General features: G+C 39.2%; 1 protein-coding gene across 1 annotated transcript in view; it reads right to left on the bottom strand.

The window, feature by feature from the left end:
* CTNND2 (catenin (cadherin-associated protein), delta 2) overlaps positions 1-26,491 on the bottom strand; it is a 306,974-nt gene that overhangs the window by 156,282 nt on the left and 124,201 nt on the right. The window contains exon 5 of the mRNA XM_010001353.1: positions 9,832-9,964. Within this exon, the coding sequence (XP_009999655.1) occupies positions 9,832-9,964 (133 nt within the window). The remainder of the gene's footprint in view (positions 1-9,831; positions 9,965-26,491) is intronic.

The following is a 26,491-nucleotide window of genomic DNA, read 5'->3' as shown; positions in this document are numbered from 1 at the left end:
AGAGTGGACAAAACTTTGTCCACTTTGTTATTCCGTCAAGAGGGAATAACTGAGCAGTGGGGGTTGGGAACATGAAAGCAGCATAAGGAAGTGTGTGGGGTAAAAATACTAACACATATTCTCAATATCAAGGCCACTATTTTGTGAAATAACAATGTTTTCAGTCGCTTTGAAAATGTATTCAATTCAGTGTCCTTGTGAGATAAGAGAGAATGATGCAATGTTAGGGAACAACTGAAAACAACAGGAAGAGCAAGCGAAATGTCTCATTTGTGCTTATATAGCATTAACTCAAAAAACCAACCACAACTAGATGTTCCATTATAATTATGAAATAATATACTCTTGTTTATTTATTTTTAAAGCCATGTGACTTTACAAGCCTGATACTTCATTCCCAGTTGAGCCTATTTTTCAAAAGGAGTAAGTTTGAAATCTGAATGCAACAAACCCAAAGCATTAATGAAGATCCTTGGCAGAGCAGAGGATTACTAGACAAGAACTGGCCCTCACAATGTGCCACTTCTTTGCTGTGCAGTCTTCAGTTAACAACCTAAATCTCTAGTTTCCTCTCTTAACTGGATATTACTCCCATAGGGCTTGTCATTAATTAATTTATTGAGCAATGGTAATATTTTCCTAATCTTACATCAAGTGAAATATATGTCAGGTGCACAGTAAATCATTATTATAATTGAGGCACAGTATCCTGACAATGAGATCAAGAACAACCATGGTTAAATTACCCCAGAGGGATCCCAGAGTGTAAAATGCCACTACTTGCTGCAGAAAGCACAGATTGTGGGGACACAGCAGAGCACTCAGTGACATGCCTTAACACTCAGTTTTAATAAATGTAAAGACTGGGCACAAAATAAAGACATGCACATTATAATCAGAAGAGATAAATGTAATAAAATTACATTGGATGGTGAAAGTGATGGAGAAAGTTTAAGATTAAATTCCCTGATGGAATATGGCCGTTTATACTTTAAAAAAAAAAAAAAAGACCATATTATAGTTAACCTTGTTTCTAGAGTTTATTAGCTAAGCAAAGACAATTTATTAGCAAGAAAAAAACAGACCAACTTATTCTGATAAATATTGTTCAGTAATGCAGTGTTGGATTCCAGATTGCAAGAGAAGTAGAATTACAATACTTTAATACTAGTGTAAGAAAGCGTGGGGTTTTTTAGCATTATTCTAAATAATAATGTTATAAGGCCATTAAGAGAGTAAGTGGTCTTAACAGCAGTGTTAACATTGACTATTGCATCAATACCAATGCAGCCATTTCTGCCTCATCTGTTTTAGTTAATATTACAGAGGGAAAATGTTCAGCCACAGGCTTGTGTTACAGGCGATGAGTTAGTGCTTGATTGATTCACACAATACAAACTGAAAGAGGAGAGAGGGTATCATGGAGATAGCATAAAGGGATGTCCAAAACAGACATATTAGACACTTAAACTAGCACTGTAGTTACGGAAGTGCTATTGAATATACTCTTCTTGCACATCTATCAGTAAAAAAGGGCTTGAAGTACAGAAATCACTGTTTTACTCAGGAGAAATAGACTGTTTACATCTGCCTTAACACTGAAATAAATCTCAAGCCACTGACTGATGGAGTAAATGAAATGGAAGGGAGCAGAGAGACAGAGGTTAAATAGGTCTGAAGCTGGCGTCAAGTGGAGCTGATTTAAAAAAACAAACAAACAACAAAAAAAAAACCCAACAAAAAAAGCAGAAGCAACAGCAGAAAACAAAATCATAGAATCATAGTATCTTAGGGGCTGGAAGTGACCTCGAAAGATCATCTAGTCCAACCTCCCTGCCAGAGCAGGGTCACCTAGAGTACATCACATAGGAACGCATCCAGGTGGGTTTTGAATGTCTCCAGTGAAGGAGACTCCACAACCTCCCTGGGCAGCCTGTTCCAGTGCTCTGTCACTCTCACAGTAAAAAAAAATTTTCGGATATTCACCTTGACCCTCCTGTGCTCCAATTTGCACCCATAAAAGGTTGCATTCAATCTTCTGATATAGAAAGAAGCTGAGACAAGCCATAGACAGGATGTCACAGTGATGAGATCTTGACAATGGGGAAAAAACAAGGGCTTTATTTCTACAAATCTAACAAAATACGGGATCTGTCCTTCATCTGTTCCAGGTTTGTGTTTTATGAATCTTCCAAAAGGATAGAGGAAAAGATGTCTTCAAATTAATTTGACTGCAAGAAGGCCAGACAAACTGGAGACAGGAAGACCACCAGGACACAGCCTTGCATCCTCTCCACTCAACCCATGAGACGGGCGAAAGCAGTGGGTTAGGGCACAAGAGACAGCCTGTTGCCAGTGAGGATCCAGTTCCATGTCTCCAGCCTTGTGCAGCATGAACCATCGTTGTCTCCCTCAGGCAACCCCCCAGCTGATGAAACAAGAAGCACCTGAGATCTCTCCATGAGAGGACCAGGAAAATCCTCTCCCACGCTTTTTCCTCAGCTGGGGCACACCTCACAGATGGCTGTGTCAAAGACCATTTTTGGCACCATTTGGGTATATCATAAAAAGCACCCAGAACGAAAGCAGAGGGACAGGCCTTGCAAACATTGTCAACCTGAAACCACACAGGCATTTATATTGATGAGCCGTTGCCAGGTTAGCACCTGTTGGAAGAATAAAGGGAAATAATACAAGTGGAATAAAATTAACATCCTTGCTTTTACAGGAGAGCCCATGGCCACACAGGGCTAAAAATGGACTAGGGCTTCAAACCTAGTCAAGTGCTTTCAGTATAAACCCATTTTATTTCAGTTATATTCAGGCATATAGCTTTTACTTCATCTGTTCATAACTTGACATCTTCACATATATATCCCTTCTTTCTCTTCTCACTATGGCTACAATAAAACATAAATGCGTTTTTGCTCTTTTTTGGTGTTGCAGCATCAGTGTATTTGAGCCATAGGTATGATAAAGAAAGATAAAGAACAGATACTGAAATTAATAAAATTAACTGGTTTACTCACAGTTTGGTTTTGTAATTACTATCATTCCCCAAGTCAACCAAGTCACATTTAATAATTATAGATCAGCTATTTTATAATTTGCAGCTACTTCTCAAGTAAGATATATGCAGTACACCGCTAACACTGCAACAGTGTAGCATCTGTTGGTTGAAAAACATTCTTCAAGCACCACAAGTTCAAAAGCTCATGGCAAAAACAAAAATAAAAAGATAAGTAAGACTTGCAGAGGAATGAAAAGTGGCATTTCTCATGCTAAAGAATAAAAATCTTGAATGTAATGGGTAAGAAATAAGCAGAAAGCTTTTTGTATACTTTGTCTTAGTGCGAGGAGTAACTTTCATTCAGTGTAAAAACATATTCCTGCCTGACAAGGTGCGATGAGTGGAAATCACAGAATATTAGGGGTTGGAAGAGACTTCCAAAGATCATAGAATCCAAATCCCCTGCCAGAGCAGGAACAACAGAAGACCAACTAGGACAGATCACTCAGAAAGGCATCCAGACAGGTCTTGAAAGTCTCCAGAGAAGGAGACTCCACAACCTCTCTGGGCAGCCTGTTCCAGTGCTCAGTAACCCTCACAAGAAAAAAGTTCTTCCTCATGTTGAGGTGGAAATTCCTGTGCTCGAGTTTTAATCCATTGCCCCTCGTCCTTCACAAGGCACAAATGAGAAGAAGTTGTCCCTGCCTTCTCGACGCCCAGCCCTCATGTATTTATAGACATTAATTAGATTCCCTCTCAGCCTTCTCCGCTCTAGACTGAAAAGCCCCAGGTCTCTGCCTCTCCTTGTGAGGCAGGGGTTCCAGTCCCTTAATCATCCTCATAGCCCTCCCTTGGACTCTCTCAAGAAGAGATCCCAGCCCCTCTTGAATTGGGGAGCCCAGAACTGAACACAATAGTCCAACTTAGGTCTCACCAGGCTCGAGTAGAGGGGGAGGAGAACCTCCCTCGATCTGCTGGAGACACACCTCTTAATGCACCCCAAGATACCATTGGCCTTCTTGGCCACAAGGGCACATGACTGTCCGATGGATAACTTGTTGTCTACCAGGACTCCAAGGTCCTTCTGCATGGAGCTGCTCTCTAGCAGATCACCTTCTAGAATGTACTGGTGCATTTTGTTGTTCCTTCCCAGGTGCGGGACTCTGCATTTGCTCTTGTTGAATCTCATTAGGTTCCTCTTTGCCCAGGAAGTCTGGTTGGGAAAATTATTTCAATATTGCAATTTACAAAAGACAAATCCAAGGGTCATTTCCAGAAATATTAAATAGAATAGTATTAAAAAACAATAGCAATTTGTATATGAATAATTGACAGTAAAAAAACCCAGTTTGCACTGTAAACAGAACGTGCTGATTGACTTGCTAGAAAGCAGACTAGAGGCAAGTAAGAAACTGAAAATTAAGTCTTGTAAAATCAACATTAATGTGTATTTTTATAATAAAAAAAAAAAATCTTAGATAAAGACTGTTCCTGGGTATATCACAGAGTGCTACTTTACTTCATTAGAGATATTTCTATCAGTAAAAGTACACAGAAAGTGTCTTTGAAAGGCACTGTTTGACATTTACTTGCATGGGTGAATATGACTGCCCAGGGTGATGGGGAAACAGACCCAAGTGGTCCTCCAGGCACTAATCTAAACCTAGGTAAGCAAAAGCATGAACACATTAGTGCTCATTTTGGGAATCAGGTGCAGGCAAGCATCACTTCATATAAACAATCATCATTAAAATAGGAAATTCCTTGTGAAGTCATTTAAGGAAACAGTTCTTCAGCTGAAATTTTACCCATACAGATGTTTAACATATGAAAATTATGGTTATCTAAGTACTAATAAAATGTTTATAACTGAACAGGGAAGTATACTTTCTCAAACTATGCAATTATTGTCTGCACTAAAAGGCACTCTCAACAAATGTTTTAGAGTCTCACTGCAATTTTTACATTGCTTTTCAGTATCACCTATGAGATATTTCTTCCATTTAAATTAAATGTCATGTTGAATATTATCTTGCATGCAGAGATTAAAGGAGTTTATGTAATGCCTTTAATGGAAAATAGCATCATCAGCTCACGAGTCAAAATCCAGCTTTTAAATGAAGATATTTTTTGAAGAAAAAAAGAGAGAAAAGGAACATTATGGGAAGGTGAATACAAGACCATGATTCTTCCCCAAACACACAGGGAAAAGGAGATACTCCGTTTTCTCTGTGACCCCTAATGGAAACATAGGGAAACCTTGCAGAACATTGTAGAACCAAAACAAAGATATCATTCTAAGATGAGAGCACCTCCAACCCCTACTCTGGATCTTTCAAATGTCATGGAGTGAAGAATTCTGCCAGCATTAGCCACACCACAGAGTATTTGTCCATCACCCCATACTCAGTGTAAATACTCCTTGGGACTAAGTCATGCTAGAAACAGGTCTGTATATAACCTTGACCATCATGGATCTTGCAGTACTATGGATGGCATAAAAAAATACTACAGGACTACAATTCTGTGAATTATAGATGTAAAAGAGACACAGGAGAGGAAAAAAAAAAAAGTATCCTGGAAGATTATGACAATATCTTACATTGTGTAATGAGATCTTTCCCTTACACAGTTCATGTTCGCATTCCACTTCAAACAGTGGAACTATCACACACTTAACTAAACAGAGGATGGGAAAGATGTATCTCTGTTCAACAAGCCTTCAATAATCAAAAAGAGTAACACAGCTATAAAGATAATGAAGATAAACAAGTTAGTATATTCTGTGCCCACTGCTTGTCATATGAAAGAGCACTGGTATTGCATTTAAAGGGTTCTGGACAAATTCTGAAGAACTCACGGAAGATACAGAAAAACTTTTAAGATTAATGACAAAATGAATATGAATTAGTGTTTTGAGCAACTCTGGAAAAGAATTGCTTTCAGTGTGCAATCACTCAGTTTTTTAGAACACCATGCAATAACGTCTGGACTTACGCTTTTCTTCCAAGACTGTGTCAAGTGAGTACATGGGAATGCTCTCCAAGATAAAGAGGAAATTGTCTGATCCAGTGAAGTTTATTAAGGATGCAAGGGAAGGTTGCAGGCAGGACAGTTCAATAGTTACTGTTCTTTTATTTGGCATCTTTGTGTGATTTTCCTGTGATGAGACCCTCAAGTGTTGTGGCTTTGATGGCAAAAATTAATTCCCCAGCTTGCAAAAAGGAGTCACTGGTGCCAAAAACCCCGAGTGACCTGCTACACCTTTGCAGCTGATGGCAGGCTGCCACCTTCCATGGGAGTAAAATGGTGTTGGCGTGTGAAACTGCACAATTCAATCCTTTTATATGGTGACCTCATACAAACGAATAAGCTGTCATTACAGGAAGAAAAACTGCTGTGGAAGAATGAATCCTGTGTTTAATAGAATGTGCTCTTTTACAGAAATGTTCTCTGCTTAGTATTTTCAAATGCTTCTCTTTTCCTATATCCCCTGCCCGTTCCTTCTTGGCACCCATGACCAGCTACTCTGGCTCTGCTCACAGTCTTGCCATTGTTGGTGTAAGTGCCCTCTCCTAAGGAGAAAATGCCACCTGAAAGGGACTTCTTGTGCTCTTCTGACTGATCAACCTCTGATTTGCCTTCAAATAGCTGATCAAAACTTCTTCACTCCTTTCCTTTTGTCTTTTAGTTGCATTCTTCACTGTCTTCTATGAAAGAATAATTCATATAACAAATTGCTAGAGTATTCTGAGATTCTGAATTTCATCTTTATTATGCCTAACTGTAATAGGCTGCTGGATAATTTTTACAGCATTTAGCCTGCTGCATCCCTATGCCAATTTTAACACGTGTGAGATTTTCAGTGAGGGCTGGGCGCTGCTCAGCAGGAGATAAAAAATCCAAAGATCAGACATTAGCAAAAACAATCCATTTTCTTGAACTGCATTTTATTGTCTGCTGCACCACCTGAGCACCAGGCACAGGGAATAAAGGTGAAGAATGAGAAGCACTACTGACAGCAGATGTAGTGCCTGCCTTGCAGTCAGCAATGATTTTGTTTGAAAGTCCTTTAAGTTACAGAAGAGCTTTTGCAGACCTCAGTGGTCTGAGAGAATTGCTACAAACAAGGAATAAGCAGGGATTTTTTTTTTTTTTTTTTTAGCAAAAAGGGGATAAAATAGCTATTAAATGCTGAGTGACAATTTAATGCTCATTAGTAATACAGGTAAATTATTTTTCTTCTCTCAGCTCCCAGAGCTGAATCTTCAACAACTACATTACAATTCAAATTCAATGCTATCAGTAAATAAGCAAAATTGTGACATATTATTCATTCTGTGTTTCTGTATGTTCAAGTGCATGTTACAAATTAACATTTAACAAATTAGTCATTGAATTGTATTTGCTTTTTCCTCAGTGCCTGTCAGGTGTATGAAATACAAACAGTTTTCTTAACTTTCACATTTTTACATCCTTTCTCCAGGGTTTGAAGGACTACTGAGACAGTTTTCTTTCTTCAGCCCAAATAATTTGCTAGGCTGATGCGAGGCATTTGGTAATGACAAAGAACTGCAATTTTTCAGGTTTCTAATCCCAGTCTTGCACCTGGACTTAAAAAATTCATATTTACTAATTTGACAAGAGGTTGCAAGGAAAAGAAAATTTAGGTTGAGTCCTGGCAGGATTTTTTGCCTGCACCTTGTGTCCAAGCTGGCATGTTTCCCTGTGATTGCACATGATGGAACTACCTCCCTGCTTTCCACAAAGAAGGAACCAGATGTTAAACTTGGTCATTCTCAGAGAGAGGAGAACTGACCACTACACACAACTGTAACACAAATACATTGCAGAAGAGTGCTCTGCCTTACTGACTTTGAACTCTTCACACAAAATGTTCCTCAAGACATTCTTATTCAGTGGAGAGCTCAAGCAAACCATATGCATATTACAAGGATTCCAATAGACAGACACAGGAATAAAGTGCTCTGCTGAATCATGGTCTAAACACAAAAGTACTCACTATTAAATACTACATGTAGATGGAGAAACAGATAAAAGACACTGATAAACAGTTGGCTAACATTCCATGCCGTAGTTTAAAACACTTCACAAAGCAGTAAAGTAGACAATACATCTAATTTTTGTTCAACTCAGAAAAAGCCATAGTACCAGAAGTTTGAAAGCACATTCTCAGGTGGACTGTTTTCAAACACCTGTATTTTGGCTTGTTTCCAAATACAGTTTATGTATTATGGAGTGAGGAATCTATCAAAGCCCTGAAAAATAACTAATAAAGAGGGGAAATCTTCATTTTATCTATTATCCTTTTTGAGAGAAGGTCAGAGAGCTGCTTAGCACTTTACTGTTTTATATACTTATCTTCACTCTCTCAGCTTGGGAGCCCAAAGCTTTTGGAGGCTGATGCCCTAGTAGGATAGGTTAGATCAGCAACAGTCTTCTCCCCTAAATAGATAATGGTTAGCAATGGGAATCAAACTATCTTCTTCCCCTCAAGTGTGATAGCTACCTAAAAGCTCTCAATCTATAGCTAACAAGAGGAAACACAGATTGTACAATGAATAAATTGCTCTAATCATTCAACCACCTTTCTCAGAGATTAATAAATTATTTTACTGAAAAACTAGTTTGTGAATAAGGATGAGAGAAAAGTATGGGAAAAGAGTGCAGTTAAAATTTTCAGCAATACCTGTAGCAGAGTTCTCTTTTCAGTGCATAAATATTCTTCATTTTACCAGTCATGTAAATATTTTTTTAAAATATTATTACCTCTAAAGATGTTTGAGATAACATACACAACCAGTGCAGTTCTGACAGTGCCAGCAGAACACATAACTACTTACTCACTCAGGAATATCCTCAGGATGAAATAGCCTAGAAGGGAAAGCTGCTCTAACTGCATAGACCCACAGAGTGGTATATGCTGAGGGTGAGGATAATGAAGCACTAGCAAGGCAGTATCACTGCACAGTTCTGACAAATAAGCAATAGCAGACCTTGATCTCAGTTTACCTTTACATGCAAGGCTGAAAGATGCCACTACAGGCCCCGATTTATGGGCACAGCACGTGTCCCTGATTACCAGTATCTCAGAGAGGGCAAGAGGAGACAGCTGGTGCTGGTAACAGCTTCACTCATTCAATTTTAATTGACTCCTGTGTGTTTGTCTGAAGGCTCAGGGCTGCCTTCCTTGCTTCAACTTGTGCCAAAAGCTGAACTGATTGCATTAACCACATGGAAAAAGCAAGCAAGAATTACTGATCAGCTACAGGTACAGAACAAAGTCCACATTGCTGTTTGAATTACCTTTTAGATACAATGTGCACTGAATTTCAAGATCACAGACCAACGATCACAGTTCAAGCTGCAAACCCAGTGAAATTAAACTCTATTCACACAATTATACATTAAAGAAGGATTTAATAAAGTTGCTTAATTTTCATATTTTGTGTTTGTATTTAGTGTCCAAACATCACTCTTTGAAAATCCCTAAGGAAATGCCCACATGCTTTACTGAAATGGAGACTATGCCACTGTTTACTGAACAACTACTGATACAGTGGTTTAATTGATTTGCAAACAATAAAAATATTCAAAAGAAAACAAAAATTACTGACAATATTTTAATGCCTTTCTTATATTCTCTAATAGTAACAAATTACTTATGTGAAAGCTTGAGTAAAATGGGTCCAGACACATATACATTATTTCTCTTGTACTTTTAAAGTACATATAAATAATTACTGATGATAGATGGCAGACAGCATCACTTCTAAAAAAAAAGGGTTTATGTATCTTACCTCTGCTTTTATTTTATTGTCTCCGAAACAGAGATGTTGTAAGTAGGCTGCAGCATTGGACTGTACTGAGGGAAACTGATGTTGTAACATCTGTATAACTTCTGGAAGCTCTGGATCTCGCCATCCGAACTCTCTGTGAGAAAACCAACAAGAAAGATTCATTAAAAATTCTGCTACTAGTGGATAAATTTGACAATGGTTGGGTCAACAGTGAAGGCAGACGTCTGAAGTCTTTATTTCCCCCCCCCATTACTTTCAAAGCAAACATTAAATCAAATATGACGGTACTTTTCATTTTAGAGCTTACTTCTCTGCAAGAAAAAAAAAAAAAGTTTAAATAAAGTATAATTAGAGTAAATAACGGTATGGAATTAGGTCTCTAAGTGCAAAAGTTTCCTACATCAGAAGGTTATGTGAAAACTTAATATAAGAAAAGAATTAAAATACACACTCATACCATTGTACTTTCTCTATTGAAATTAAAACATGGAGACTGGAAGCAGAATCACAAATAGTTTGCTATGAAAAAATTCAGTCTTCACACTTTTCTTTAATCCAACAAAGCATGAAACACCAGTAGCATCAAATGAAATAACTGACTCCAGGTGTGTTAAACAAATCCCAGCAGCCATTCTGCAGCTTCTAGAACTCAACTTAAAATCAGTCTGTCACTTCAGGTAAATGTTTCCCATCTGTGTTTAAGGGTAAAATCAATCAAGAAAATGGCATTGGACTTTGTACCTCAAAAGCCAGAGATGCACACACCACTCTGCATGAGATGCTTAATTTTCACATGCCTTTTCCCTAAGAGCTAATTTTTCATGCCGGACACATATTTTCACCATCTTCCATATAATACATCATATGCAAGACAATAGAGGGAAATGAGAAGAAAGAGGTGACTTGTGAAAAATTTCTAGGTTTTCTGTTATAGTTACCATGACCACCTGGGAGTTCACTGCCAATAGACCCAAAAAATCTGTAGAGTCCAGTGTACATTGCTGGGGAAATTCACCTGTGTTTGAGTAACCCTTACAGTCTGTCTGAATTAAAATTGGGCATCTCACACTTAAAGTACAACAGTTTGCCAGGTCATTTCATTGAAACAAGACTGATGTTACAATAATAATGAAATACTACAAAACAAAGGTATTGTCTGTTCCTTTCTCATATGGGATGTTTGCCAGATTCAAAGTTGTCTTTAGAATTTTACCATTATGAAGATCCAGAATATAAACAGGAGTTGTAAAAAATGCATCCAGAATTTCAACTATTTATCTTCTGACAAAAAAAAGATGTTAACTCATGAATATTAAATTTCACATTAAGTGTTTAATACAAAGAAACAATTAAGTTGTAATAATAAATCACATATGGACTATTTCAATGACTCTTCAGATGATATAGACTGTTGAGAAGCAAATGTTTTTGCTCTTTTGCATATGTTCAGAAAGATCTGAACTGAGATTTTGAACAGTCAGACAACATTGTAAAAGGTATCAGGGAAGGCTGGAAACTTCAGCAGCTGAAGGTGGCAAACATCATGTTTTCTGTGCATACCAGCTTAATATGACTTCGTCGGCAGGTGAAAAGGAAGTGATTCTTTGGCTCAACACTTATTTCTGTTTAATAACAGGTAGTACAAACCCATTAACAAATAATAAATGCACAGAGGTGACAGAAACAATATTTGATAAACCACTTCCCTCTTGTATTTGCTTTCTTACTGTTAGCCATGTTAACACTTGTTAACAGGATCTTCAAACATATTAGACCTGCTTCCTATACACATGGCTTTCAACCAACCAAAGATATCTTCCAGAACTATTTTTTAAAAAAATAAACATAAATAATTAAACCCCAAACCCCACAAATCTTACTAAGGACAAATTAACTACCCTAGCTCCAGTTCTAATCATTGTCATTTTCAATCCTACATGCCAAGTGTATTTTGGAGAGGATAAAAAACACTGGAAGAAAACAGCTTGCATGAAAAGACTACAGGGCAACATTTGAAATAAGTTGTTTCACACCATATAACTACACCTCCAAGTGTTGGAAATTATATCACCAAATTCTCTCCCAGAAAAAATTTCCTTTTTCATAAAATGTGTATTACTTGAACAGAAAGCAATCAAAAAGCTCACTATGTGCAGTAGTACATGATGAAGGCTGACAACCAGCTCAGGTTCTTCCTCTTATCCTGGAATCCAGAGCAGAAGAGGCAAGGAAAGGGTAAAAAGAAAAAGTGCCTTCAACAAAGGTATAGTAACTGTTCCGATGAACCTGCCATCTTGACGTGGTATTTACATATGAAAACAAGGCTGTGCCTCCTTTTCCCCTCTGATCTCCCAAAGGAAAAGCTAGCAAATAAGTGATATATGAATACTTGTTGGAACTGGTTGTGTGCACACTGGATGTAAGTAGAAAATTAATTCAGAAAATACATCTTCAGCACTGAATACTGAGTTTGTCATGTCATCAGTTTCATGAGAGATAATGAACTAAGCAGGAAAAAAATGTTAAAACACTTAGCCCCAGTATGCACTGTCATTTCAAGCAGATGGTCTTTAAGATGATTATATTTTTAGTAGTTTCTAAATGAAACTATATAAACCAAACAAAAACTTCTGTTAAGGCTGCTTGAGTAATTGCAATAATTTTAGCAGCCTTCAGGCCAAGAAGGAATAGTTTCCAGAGGTTTAAATTTTTAATTTGTTTTATACAAGTCTCTTATAGGTGGGGAAAAAAGTGAGCTAGAGAGATGATTTTTAATTATTATTTTCTTTAAGAACAGCAAGCTTGTGGTCCAATTAACAACACTTACTTGAGAAAAATATTTATGGGTTTTTTTTGTTGTTGTTGTTTTGTTTTGTTTTAATTTGCCTTAATTATAAAACCTTGAGAAAGTTACTGAATTAAATCAACTGGCAAAGGTTGTGAGAAAGGGATAGGGCCAGAGTTTCTTGAAGACAAATGTACAAAGCTATCTGGAATATCTTGCAGGGATGTGGAGAAACTGTCAGGCCACAGATCCAAACATACCTTCATGACAAAAAATACATATTATATTAGAGATAAACAACAAGTAAAAGAAAAAAAACAACTAGTTGGGAAGATATGTTGCAGAAGTCAAGAGCTGGAACAAACTGGGCTGCAGACATTTAAAGGTAATTGAAATTAGATAGCAAAATAACTTTTACTGCCTAACAAGAAAAAAAACAATACGAGGGTCAGTACATGATGAAGATAAGGGTCAGATTAAAGGAAGGGAGAAGCACAGTGAAAATAAAATCTATCTCCATTTCTGTGAAACCTCTGATAATGTGCCACAAGGGAAGTGGTTAAAGTGGCAACATAAAAGGATCCAATCCTATGTAAAATTCTAAAGGAAAATTAAGCAAAATTTGAAACCGCAGTGAATATCCTAAACAAACTCTAGCTAAGCCTATGTCCTTTAACATCCCCATATACATATAACCTGAGTGAGGTGATCCACACAGATAGTGAAACAAGCCAGAAGGCTGCAGTAAATCTAAGGAGGTGTGTGGCATGCAATTTTGGAGAATGCTAACAGAGTCTGTGTAGTTGATCCAAACATTAATAGAAAGCTAGCATCTGTATATTCAAGACCTTCTGCTATTGCCTACATTTCCCTTGGAATGCCAAGACTAAGCTGCTCGGGTCAGCTAAAGGCTTCTGGTGGTGGTGAGGGTTTTTCTACAAGAAAACAGCTGTGCAAGAACTTCACAGCTTTGGCTGGAAAGCAGCTTATGCAGTGCATTCCAAGTATTTCAGTAGGTTGAAAAAATGCATTCTTTCTATGAAGCATCCTCATCTGAGGAGACTGACCAAAGTGTGTTAAGGTGTTCCATGTTCTTTGATGGAAACTGTGCTCTAGGAATGTAGGATTTATCTCATTCTGAATCCTGCCAAAGGTTTTAGCTTGAAGTGGTGATTAAGACAGGTGTTCCCTGGATTACAGCAGGCTGCTGTTCCAGTGTGGAAGAGGACCCAAAGGAGAACACTGAGTTATATGTAAGCTGGCAAGGTGTACACCTAGACTACCACACTAGGATACTTTTCATCTGTGCACAACTGAAGAGAATTAACAAGGAGCTGTACATGAGATACAACCCTGAAAGTGAGAAGCAGAAGCAGCCGCACCAAGAAAGCCAGGCTGACTTGGGTACAGCAAGTACTGACTCAAAACCAATTCCTGCTCCTGCTGTCATATCACATACATGTCAGAAAGCAAAGGAGATGCAAACTTGATTGTCAGTAACACAGCTGAGTGAACTGGCTACATGAGATTACTTAAAGGTGCTGTTGCACACAAATTATGTAATGCATCTGAATATTTACTTGAATTATGTCAGAATTCTCTTTTTCTGCTACTTCAAATGCTGATGACACACAGAAAGGCAAAACCAAAAATTCCTGTTACATCTATATCTGCACTCAATTAAAAAAGGCTACAAAGTAGGTTTTAAAAGCACAGGTCTTCAGTTGGTAACTGAGGATACAGATCACTTCAACAGAGCATCGCAGAAGCAGGTGTGATGGCTCTGTCTACTCTCCATCCACTGGTCACTGTGAGTCTCATGAGAGCTTGGGTTCTTATTTCTGATTTACATTATTAGAGCAGAACACTCCCATCTGATCAAGCAGTTGGCACAGGCAAGCACTGACACCCAGAGCTATTCCTGTCTCAGCAGCATTCCCCAAAGGCAGCACTGTGAAGATGCCTGCTATAAAGAACCATATGCTTGACTAAGACTGAACTACCACCAAGCATTTATCAAGGAAAGAGAATGCACAGTTTTTAGATACATTTCTTACAGAAGTGTATGGTTAAACCAGACTGGTCTGTGTGTGCTTGCCTGTCTTAATATGCATGTGTATCTGTGAGACAGTCTTAGACTGGTGAAGGAGAGGTTTTCATACATCAAGAGATAATCAAAGGCAAAGACAACACATTTTGAGCTAGGGGTAATCTTTCCTAGATTTCTAATTCATATACATTGTGGCATGGCTAATGCTAGCCTACACGAGTTTTTCCTGCACTTCTGCCTGCAGAGATATATTCTTCCTTTCAGTTTTCCCCCCTCTCATTCCGAAAAATCAGTAAATAAAGCCTGAAAATCTCTTTTGCCTCATTTCTGAAAGGAGAGCTGTGAGAATGGGTTTCAGGTATCACTAGGGAAAAAACCCTCAATAAAACACCTACACCTGTAGCTCAGGATCAAACACAGGAGAACTAATCAAGAGCCAAGAGAAGATCAAAGAACTACCTTGCATGTTTAAAGGGAGAAATTTACTTCTATTAAAAATATTTTGAAGGGAATATACCAATACTACATGAATCTCTCTCTAAGGACATAATCTCAGAACATTTTAAAAAAGCAAAGACAAGATGTTCAACTTAACTGGTAAAAAATAAATAAATAAAAGTACCTAAACATAATCAAATCAAAATTTGAAACTTTTCATTACAGTTATTTTCCCTTTTTCAACATAGGTTACCCTATGCAAGCACATACATATACACAAATTGTCAGCCTGGTTTTAATGATCTGCTACAGTTTAAGAGGAGGCAAAACTACTATATTTGGTCTGAAAACATAATGTGAATGCTAGAGACCTCTAGCACACAATTTCAGGAAATGAGACACTGAGAAGTCAATCTGTTCCACTCACCTTGGAAAACCCTCAAAACCCTTCACCATATTGTCTTCTGTAGTTAAACTCAGCCAAAGAAGTGTACAATACCAAGGAACTGATCACCTTCATATTCAGCTCCATGCTGATGTAAACTACATACAATTACAAGCTGTAGTAACAGCAGGTTTGGGCCTAGTGCAGACCTCTTGGGGAAGCAATGAATTCTTACCCACAGAGTACTTCTGTTTCATCCTTTCAAGAAAGATAAACCAAACCACTGACTACTGGAAAAGTTAGGAAAGGTGTGGGAATAGGGTACCCATGGATGTCATGGAAGCTCCCTCCCTGGAGGTGTTCAAGGCCAGGTTGGATGAGGCTTTGTGCAGCCTGGTCTAGTGTGAGGTGTCCCTGCTCATAGCAGGGAGGTTGGAACCTGATGATCTTTAAGGTCCCTTCCAACCTTAACCATTACATGATTCTGTGATTCTACACATCTCACCAAACTTGCAGCTCTTGAATCTCACAAATCTTGACCATTTGCTTCTTCCTCTTACTGCGTTCTTAACACTTTCTGAAGAGCTGATGTTGTTACAGCAGCATGCTTGCCAAATGGCTTTATTACATTAAAAAATTATCACACTGACTTCTTCATTGCAGGGTTGCCTAATTCTTTTTTAATATATGCACAAATGTAAATTTGGTTTGTAGGCAAAAAATTGGTGGTACAAATCAGAAGGGGAAGCATTTCTCTACAGAGTCTAAGGACACTTGAGGTACAGGAAATGTTTATTTCAGAGCTTGTCAGCACTTCATGAGACAAACATCAGAAAGATATACTTGGCCCAACAGTTACTGACTTTTATTTGAGTAACATACCAGGCCTACTTACCCAGGTACACTGTGACCTGTTAGCACATGCAGTGCCATACCTGGACACATTTTACCAGATTAACAACTTCACTGATGCAGATGGGCTACACTTTGAATTATGGCACTGTACTTAATTTTTAATTAAGCATGTAGCTTATATCTTCCCTAGATTTCTAATTTAGCACAGGTGAACGTAAAAGAGTTGTACAAATACTCAGCAATCATGCTTGAAAACCTGGATGCTGCTCTTGGGTTATACGCTGTCCTTGGTTTCTGCTTCCTTGTGGCCTAAACTAGAACCACCCTGCAGTGGTGCTTACAGAGATTCATCACTAATGTGGTTTTCACAATGATTTGTGTCTGTTAATGAGGTGCAGAGGAGAACATGCTATGGCAGGTGCACAGGATTCCTGCCCAGCTTTGCCAGGCAGTGATGGAAAAGCTCAGCATGTCCCAGGTTTTTAACAGAACCATAAACATGAGGTCTCAAGGCTAATCTGGCACTTCAAAAAAATCACCTGTCTGATACAGCAAAGGGCTAAAATTGACACGTACAATGGCAAATATACCCTCCTGCAGTTTTACCTTTGTATTTTTATATGTTCTCCAGTAAGGCATTACTCTTCTGTTTTCACATTACTACCTATGATTTAGATTTTAAAATAAGAAAACCATAAGAAGTGAGCTTGTGAGGAGGCAAGATGAGAACTACTTCAACATAACAAAAATGGTCTGGAGCTAAACTGTGTAGATTTCTTGAACATTTTCATCTTAAGAGAAAAAGATTTTTAAGATGATATAGTTGAGTAAAGATTATCTAATGACACTGGCCCCAGCGGTACTATTTGCAGCTCTAGGTTACTGCCTACATAAGTATTATCTACTCAAGGTTACCCCTATTTCATTTACAAATGACTTCTTAATGGAAATATATTTATGAACCTTTATGAAATAATCTTTCATACTATCAGTACTGATCTATAAATATTTCATTCCCTTGTTGTAAATGAGGGAGCTTTTAAGAAAAAAGCTGCCTATGTCCTGAGGTAGCCACACAAAGCCATACCCTGCTGTGGCTGGTATAATGTTATCTCTCCTCTCTAGACTGTGGGGTAGGGAGCAGAGAAAAATTAGAGACTTCTGTGCTTTAGGATATCTTTAATTTTGCCATTTGTGCTATTTGGTTTGTTTAATAGTTTGGGTTTTTTGTTAGAAAGTGGTATTTGTCTTTTGGGGCTCTTGAGCTGAAAACAGTCTTGAAAATCTTGTTTTATCTCTTCCTCTGCAGGCATTTGCATATACAGGGACTGCTTCCACAAAAGCAAGTAAGGAGAAAATTAATTAAGCTATCAAGATGTCTTTAAGCTGCCCAATTTATCTTTTTTTGCCCTGCAATGCAACATTTTTCTGGCTCCTTAGTACAGAGGGGACTTAAAGTAGCTTAATACATTGCAGTTGTGAAAATATGCCCAGTTAACTCTTCCCTGACAGACCAGCTTATGCTTGCTTCTCTCTGTCTGCAGAAGCTCATGCTTCACTATGAAGATTTCAGAAGACTGTGAAATGTTGTGCATTGGCAGAACAGCTGTTATGGATGTAGATATGCTTTCCTCATACTTCAGAAAGGTGGAAATGCAGACAGGAGATTAAAACAGTAGATAGACCTATGGGAATCTAGCCTTGACTCTCTCATTGACATAGTCAGACACAGTAATTTACTTTAATGCCTTTTTCTGAGCTTGATACATTCTCTTTCTCTGGCGACCTGTAAATCAAAGTTGTCTCCTTTTCTAGAACTAGTGTTCTCATTCAGAGGCTCTTAAACCTTTCTGCATTTCAACAACAGGACCAAAAAAGCTTTTAAGGTCCTGCTCCCATCTGGCCTAGTAGAAATGTATGCTTTCCAAAGAACAGTGTTATGCCACAACCCCCCAATTTTCCTAAGAAAATAGGAAGAGAGAAAAGACATTAACTTAATTTCCCCATGTGCATCATGACACAACCACTGCAGCTATAAAAAAAAAAAAAAGACAGCACCAAAGCAAAAGGAACAATTTAGAATTAGTCCAATAGCTTTAACGTTAAGAATTCAAACACACTCATAGGCATTATAGGAAGCTGGCACACACAATACACCTTAAAGTCTCAGAGAATTCACATTTTTTGAAATCACCACTGTCATACGAGTTCCCAAAAGGTTTTTGGGCATTCCACCACCTTCCAGTCAAAGCTTTTAATGTCATATTATTAAGCACAATGAATTTCACAACAACTGATGTGACAACACGTGGATCGTCTCTCCTCATTGCTCAATTTGTTTGATCCATCTTCTGGCCCCAGCAGATCCCCCGACTCACAGGGCACTGAGAGGAGAATGCCTTCTATCTTTCTCCAGCACAGAGCATGGAAACTCAAGCTCTTTCATGTTTGGGGAAAAAAAAAAAGTACTCAAACCAGATCTTGCCCCCTCCTAACTGCAAACAAAACACACGGGCAGATCGCCCTCTGGGTGGCCTGCAGACTGCCATGAGAAAGGAGGCAGCACTACAGCAGAAACTGGGTATTTTTACAGAACCACAGAATCTATGTGTGCAAATAGCAGTCGGTAGTAACTACCAGTAGCACATACAGTTTTGTGAAAGCTGGAGAAATACTTTATATAGCTGATGTGGGGGCAATGAGAGGGTGCCCATCTGAAGTAATAGAAAGCATTAATCTTAAAATACTTTGTGCTATCTTATTCTTTACTGATTATGCCATCAAGTGCATTATTACCTTCCTTTGTCACTGCGTGGTGGCAACTCTCCACACATACATGCCCAGGCATCACTCTTATCTAACACTTTGCAGAACTCCTTGTCTTTCTGAGCACAGCAAACTCTTCAAAGTAGACAATCTGTTGATGCCTAAATAATGAAGATTAAGCAATAAAACTTAAAGGTGACTCAAAATACCATACAAATTGATATGCCCCAGAATTTGCCCTGAAACACTCAAACACAAGCCTGTAAAGCCAGGGGAAAAATTCACGTGAATTTCTAATACGGAGTTAAAAACCAGCAACCTCCTCTCATTTTCTTCTCATAAAACTAGACTCCTATTAATTTTTTTAGAGAAGCAGAGGGACTAATTCCATTCATTTAACTTGCAAGCTGTACAATTCTGTAAATGCACCTGAATTTCATCTTGTCACATGGAAATACAGACTAATTGCTTTCCTTTGCCTTTATTTCAGTTTTGATTAAGCAGAAAAAAGGGCTGGTCTCCTGTATGCTAGCTTGAAGTATCTCAATGTACAACCACCAAAACAATGTAATAATGCAAGATACACTTGACATTCAGGAGGCAGAAAGTACTTGGGATTAATAATGGAAGAGTCAAATTGCTAAAAAATTGGTCACATGAAAAGCTATTGGATGGAAGGAAAAATATCCACCAGTAATGAGTAGTAACACTCAAATACTATTGTTGCTTCCCATCACATACTTTTCATCTACTTCAAAGCACTGTAGAAATTCTAGGGAGTTCTGCTAATTCAGTACATAGATACCATCATCTTCAGGTCAGGAATGTGCAGAAATACAGCACTTATGTGCCTCTCTCCCAAGGGCAAAAAAACACTGGCAAATGTTAGAAGAGCCACTATTAAATCCTCAGCCCTAGTTTTCAGCTGTCTGAACCAAATACAATGATGCACTGTCAGCTGACTGCAAAAGGTTTTCAGGAATACAAAAATGAAGAGGATCTGGATAGCATTTCAGAGAAGTGCAGGACAAGTAGAGATCTGGGCTGTCAAAGCCAACTTCTCATTGCAAGTCTCCTGTTATTTGGAATATGTGCTGCACCATACATTGCTCAAGCTAAAGATGGCCTCATGCAGGGAAATTTTAATCTATCTCAGATTTTGTAGAGCATAAAACCAGTTTGTTTATACATATGGGAAAAAAAAAGAAAAGTCATATGTTCATTCAGAAAGGATGCTTTTTCATTGTTGCCATTTCTAACAAGGTTGTTTTAATTATGTCTTATTCTACTCAAAGCACCAATAACTGTAATACCCCTTTCAGAGTACTACATCAACAAACAAGACTGTACTTCTGTGCTTGCATGGAGCAGTAAAAGGAAAGAGGATGGTTTCAAGCTGGGTATCCTGCATGATAACATTTCTTTTTTCTGTTTGGACTAGAGGATAACCCAAAGTCTCCACAGTGACACAAAAGCCAGCAGAAAAATAATGAGCTTACCAATGAACAGATTAAGGCTAAATTAAAAGAATATAATCGAATCATAGAAAGGCTAGGGGTGGAGTGGACTTTAGGAATCATCTAGTACCAACCTCCCTGCATTGGTAGGGACACCTCCCACTAGTAGACTAGGTTGCTCAAAACACCATCCAACCTGACCTTGAACACTTCCAGGGAGGGGGCATCCACAACTTCCCTGGGCAGCCTGTTCCCATATTTTACCACCTCCACAAAAACCAGATTTATTCCTAATATCTAATCTAAATCTCCCCTATTCAAGTTTTAAGCCATTACCCCTTGTCCTCTCAGTACATGCCCTAATAAAAAGTTCCTCCCCAGCTTTCCTGCAGGCCCCTTCAGGTACCAGATGGCCTCTATGAGGTCTCCCTAGAGCCTTCTCTTCTCCAGGTTGTACAACCTCAACTCTCTCAGCCTGGCTTCATAGCAGAGGTGCTCCAGCCATCTGATCATCTTTGTGGCCCTCCTCTGGACTTGCTCCAACAGCCCCATGTCTTTCCTATGCTGGGGGCTCCAGAACTGGGCATAGGTAGGGTCTCACAGGAGTGAAGCAGAGAAGAATCACCGGCTGGCTCATAGTACTGGCAAAGTACTACCAGTGCTGCAAAGTACAACATCAAGTCAATTCACAAACCTCAGTTGCTGTGTCAGCAACAAAATCAGACTTAGAACTCTCTGTCTTATTTAAAAATATAATCCAAATACCAAATCAGAAAAAAAAAAAATTTAACGTGGATGATACTCAGACTTTATGGCAGAAGTAGGCTGTACATTTTAAATAAACATATAATGGACATCTCATTTGTACATTTGATCATTTTACTTCAGTAAAATGCAACTCACAGAAAAAAAAAACCAACATGCTTTGAGTGGGAAAAAAACAGCTCTTCCCTTAGTTGACATCCTACTGGGCTACACATGGCACATGACTTTCCACCCTTAACAAGAGGAATGAAGTTGCAGACTGTTCTACACAGAATTTCTGCAGAAATGTTTCCAGCTGAACTGTGAAACACTGTATATATCTAATAAATCCACTGCAGAAAATAATCACACTATTGATTCAGGGCAATAGCCCTTATTAACGGATGAGGGAAATCCTGCCAAGGATCTGTCATTTAGAAATCAGAATCAATACCTTAAAGAGGTCTTTGAAACTTGAATATATTAAGGGAAAATATGTGCCTCAATCTATCAGTCTTTCCTCAGCCAGTGGAAGTGCAGCTACTTATAGAAGAAGGATGCTTTACTCTCATGGCACTTAGTTGTTAGTTTTATGGTACTTCTGTGCAACATGTTCTGGGTGGGATTTTTCACCTGATTTAATGAATTCCAGTACCCATTACCATCCAATGATCCAATAATTTAGCTGCTGTTTGATATCCTGTGACATATTCTGCCAACGGCAAGAAACACAGACTGTGAATTCCACCTTTCCCTTTTCAGACTTTGGGTAACCTTTTCTTCCAAGATTTCCTTATTTAAGCTAGAAGGACAAGACCCCTCCTTTCCGCTTTGAAACTGTCCCATATGTGTTCATGAATCAGTTGACAGTATTGACAATAGGTATAAAAACCTCCAGTATTTACAACCTATAGCTCTAACCTGAATCATTGCCTCAGACTTCATAAACCAAGATCAGATGATGGTGACATACTATTAAGCAATACTACTAAAGTTGTTTATAAAACAGATTTCTGATATATTTAGCATTAAAAGTACTTTAAGCTGTGGTTAAAGACGATTCAACTACATGTGCAAGTCATGTAGCATGTGTACCCTATAAGAATCTATTACCTTTTAAGTAGATTATTAATTTAAAAAACTAGATTTTGCTCTAAAACAGTCCCAAAAATGAATAGTGGATTAATTTGCTAGGCTGACGGAAACTGTAATGACAGGTAGTTTCAGTCATGTCTGTCAACCCTCATTCACAGACACTGAACCTATTCTGATAGCCATTTATTTCCTTATTTCCTCTCCTCCCAAGAGATATACTTGGATCAAGAGCTGGACAGCACTACCTGCTTTATGGAAGACAGGAGCGTGCTGGCCCAGAACAGACACAAGAGCTCTCTGTCTAGGCTGGCAATCAACTGCCTGTCACACTTGATAAAGAAGTGATATTTGACTTTTCGCTTCTCCTTCCTTTTTTAATACCCACTGACATCTGCTAGCAGGAAAAATAAGTTTCTCATACATCCATAACTTCATATTTCTGATATCTTTAGGACAAATCCATATAATTATGAAAATTATATTTCAAAGCGCTGTTGCAGATTTTAAAGTCAAATTCAAAATCAATAAAGTTCACAGATTTTCAGCTGTGTTGTTTATGCAAGGGGAGGCAAGGAATGGGAAAAGTCAGATTTTTTTTTTTGTGTCAATGCTTGCTGTTCATAAATTTTCTTCTAATAGCAAATACGAATTCACATAGGACACGGTGTTCTTGATATATCTTGATAAAAATGAAACTGATATCCATTTTCATTAAAACTCAGTGGGGAAAAGCTATGGAACTGTTCTGCAACAGAGGATATGATACCAGGTGTTCTTTATTTATTAGTGAAGAAATCACTATATAGGCTATTTAAATGATTTTTCTTCATTTCATAAAAACATCTCCCTCATAAGTTTTTTTCATTTGAGCATAAAGGTGATCATACAGCAAAGCTGTGTAGGAGACATTGCTAATGAAAGCATACCACACGTCAGGTTGAGATTGCACTTTTAGACTTTAATTTATACTGGAGTCTCTTTCACTCCAAAGTAAATGGAAGAAATATTATGCACAGAGGTGGCTTACAGAAAATTTCTGTATATGAATTCACATGCACAAATCATAGAATCATCAAGGTTGGAAGGGATCTTAAAGATTATCAAGTTCGAACCCCCCTGCCATGAGCAGGAAACCCCACCATGGACCAGGTTGCACAAAACCTCACCCAACCTGGTCTTAAAAACCTCCAGGGATGGGGCATCAGCAACCTCCCTGGGCAACCCATTCCAGTTCCTCACCACCCTTATAGTGAAGAATTTCTTCCTAATATCTAATCTAAATCTCCCCTCTCTCAGTTTAACACCATTACCCCTTGTCCTATCACTATCTTCTCTGATGAAAAGCCCCTCCCCAGCTTTCCTGTCGACCCCTTTCAAGTACTGGAAGGTGCTATAAGGTCTGCCTGGAGCCTTCTCTTCTCTAGGCTGAACAGCCTCAATTCCCTTATCCTGTCTTCATAGCAGAGGTGCTCCAGCCCTTTGAGCATCGTGGTGGCCTTTCTCTAAAACCTCTCCAATAGGTCTATATCCTTCTTGTGCTGAGAGCTCCAGAACTGTACAAAGTATTCCAGGTGGGGTCTGACCAGAGAGCAGACCAGAGGGGCAGAATCACCTCCCTGCCCTGCTGGCCACACTTCTTTTGATGCAGCCCAGGATGCAGTTGCTCTCTGGGCTCCAGCTCACACTGGTGGCTCATGTTGAGCTCCTCATCTACTACCACCCCCAATTCCTTCTCCTCAGGACTGCTCTCCAGCCATTCTACCCCCAGCCTGTATTTGTGCCTGGGGTTGTGCCAACTCCCGTGCAGGACCCTGCACTTGGCCTTGCTGAACTTCAAGGTTGGCTCTGGCCCACCTCTCCAGTCTGCCAAGGTCCCTCTGGATGGAATCCCTTCTCTCTTGGGTCTCAACCACACCACACAGCTTGGTATCATCAGCAAATGTGCTGAGGATACACTCAATTCCACTGTCCATGTCTCCAACAATGATGTTAAACAGCACTGGTCCCAGTACTGACCCCTGAGGGACACCACCATTTGTCACCTGCCTCCATTTGGACATTGAGCCATTGACCACAGCTCTCTGGGTGCAGCCATCCAGCCAATCTCTTATCCACCGAGTGGTCCATCTGTCAAATCCATGCCTTGTCAGTTTGGAGTCCAGGAGTCATGTGGGACAGTGTCAAAGGCCTTGCACAAATCCAGGTAGATGTTGTCAGTAGCTCTGCCACCATCCACCACCTCTGTAGCCTTGTTGTAGAAGGCCACCAGATTGGTCAGGCATGACTTGCCCTTAGTGAAGCCATGTTGGCTGTCACCAATCACCTCTTTATTTTCCATGTGCCTTAGCAGATTTTCCAGGAGGATCTGCTCCATGACAGCAGGAATCTCACCAGACTTCCATGAACTCTCAAATATGATGGACAGAGGATCAGCAATTTCATCTGCCAGCTCCCTCAGGACCCGTGGGTGAACCCCATCAGGTTCCATAGATTTATGCACCCTCAGGTTTTTTAGATGGTCATGAACCTGCTGTACACCTAGGGTGGTGGGTAACTCACTCTCCCGGTCCCTGCTTTCACCTTCTGTGGCCTTTGTGTTGAGGCTGGAGCACTTGCCAGAGAAGACTGAAGCAAAAAAGTCATTGAAGATCTCAGCTTTCTCAATATCCTGTGTTGCTACCTTGCCCGCTTCCTTCAGGAGAGGGCCTGCAGTCTCCTTGGATGTCCTTTTTTTCCCCAGCATACCTGAAGAAGCTTTCCTTATTGTTCTTAACATCACTGGCAAGATTTCATTCTAGCAGGGATTTGGCTTTCCTCACCTGATCCCTAGCTGCTCAGACAACCTCTTCTGTAATCCTCCCAGGATACATGCCCGAGCTTCCACCCCCACTTCCTTCTTCAGTTTAAGCTTTTCTAGGAGCTGCTTGCTCATCCATGCCAGCCTTTTGGAGTTTCTACTTGACTTCCTCTTAGTTGGGATGCATCGCTCTTGGGCCTGGAGAAGGTGATCCTTAAATATCAGCCAGCTTTCACGGGTCCCTCTATCCTCCAGGATGTTATCCCAAGACACTCTCTTGAGCAGATCCCTGAAGAGGCTGAAATCTGCCCTTCTGAAGTCAAGGGTAGTGACCCCTCCTTAATGCCCTAAGGATCTTGAACTCCAGCATTTCGTGGTCACTACAACCTAGGCTGCCCTTGAGCTTAATGATCCTTAAATATCAGCCAGCTTTCACGGGTCCCTCTATCCTCCAGGATGTTATCCCAAGACACTCTCTTGAGCAGATCCCTGAAGAGGCTGAAATCTGCCCTTCTGAAGTCAAGGGTAGTGACCCCTCCTTAATGCCCTAAGGATCTTGAACTCCAGCATTTCGTGGTCACTACAACCTAGGCTGCCCTTGAGCTTAACATCCCTCACCAGCCCTTCCTCATTGTGACGACAAGGTCCAGCACAGCATCTCTCCATGTTGGTTCCTCGATTACTTGGCAAAAGAAGTTATCATCCTTGTACTCCTGGAACCTCCTGGATTGTTTCCATTTAGCAGAGTTGTTCTTCCAACAGATGTCAGGGTGGTTGAAGTCTCCCATGAGCACCATGGCTTGTGAATGTAAATCAAATTACTATATTAGATTTTCCCATAAGCTGGTAATAATTTACATTAAGGAGGATGTTCTGCAACCTTCTTTTCACACTTGTGAATGTTTGAGATGTACAGTAAACATGGATATTTTTGGAACATAAAACATGTCATGATTTTTGGCAAAATCCTGAAAGCTTTCAGTCTTTCAGATGGGGGTCAAGTAATTATGCATTATTCGGTTTTCAGTACTTTACCAAGACTATGAATCTGCAATATTATAAGTGGTATTTAGTGTATATGTGTCCAGTGTGCAAGTGTTTAGTTCTTTCCTTCCTTAAAACATCCTAAACACAAATTTCAGGTTAGATATCCACAGCAAACAAAGTCTCTACCTTCATTTGCTATCTAATGAGATAAAAAATATTTCACCTTTTGTGAAGAGCACAAGACACCGTGATGTTGTATTCACTTTAGTATGAATTACAGATACGTAACTATGAAACTGGC

This window comes from Chaetura pelagica, unplaced genomic scaffold, assembly GCF_000747805.2.
Source record: "Chaetura pelagica isolate M959 unplaced genomic scaffold, ChaPel_1.0 scaffold317, whole genome shotgun sequence".
NCBI lineage: Eukaryota > Metazoa > Chordata > Aves > Apodiformes > Apodidae > Chaetura > Chaetura pelagica.
The sequence above is the reverse complement of the archived record's forward strand: the minus strand, read 5'-3'. Positions and strand labels throughout refer to the sequence as shown.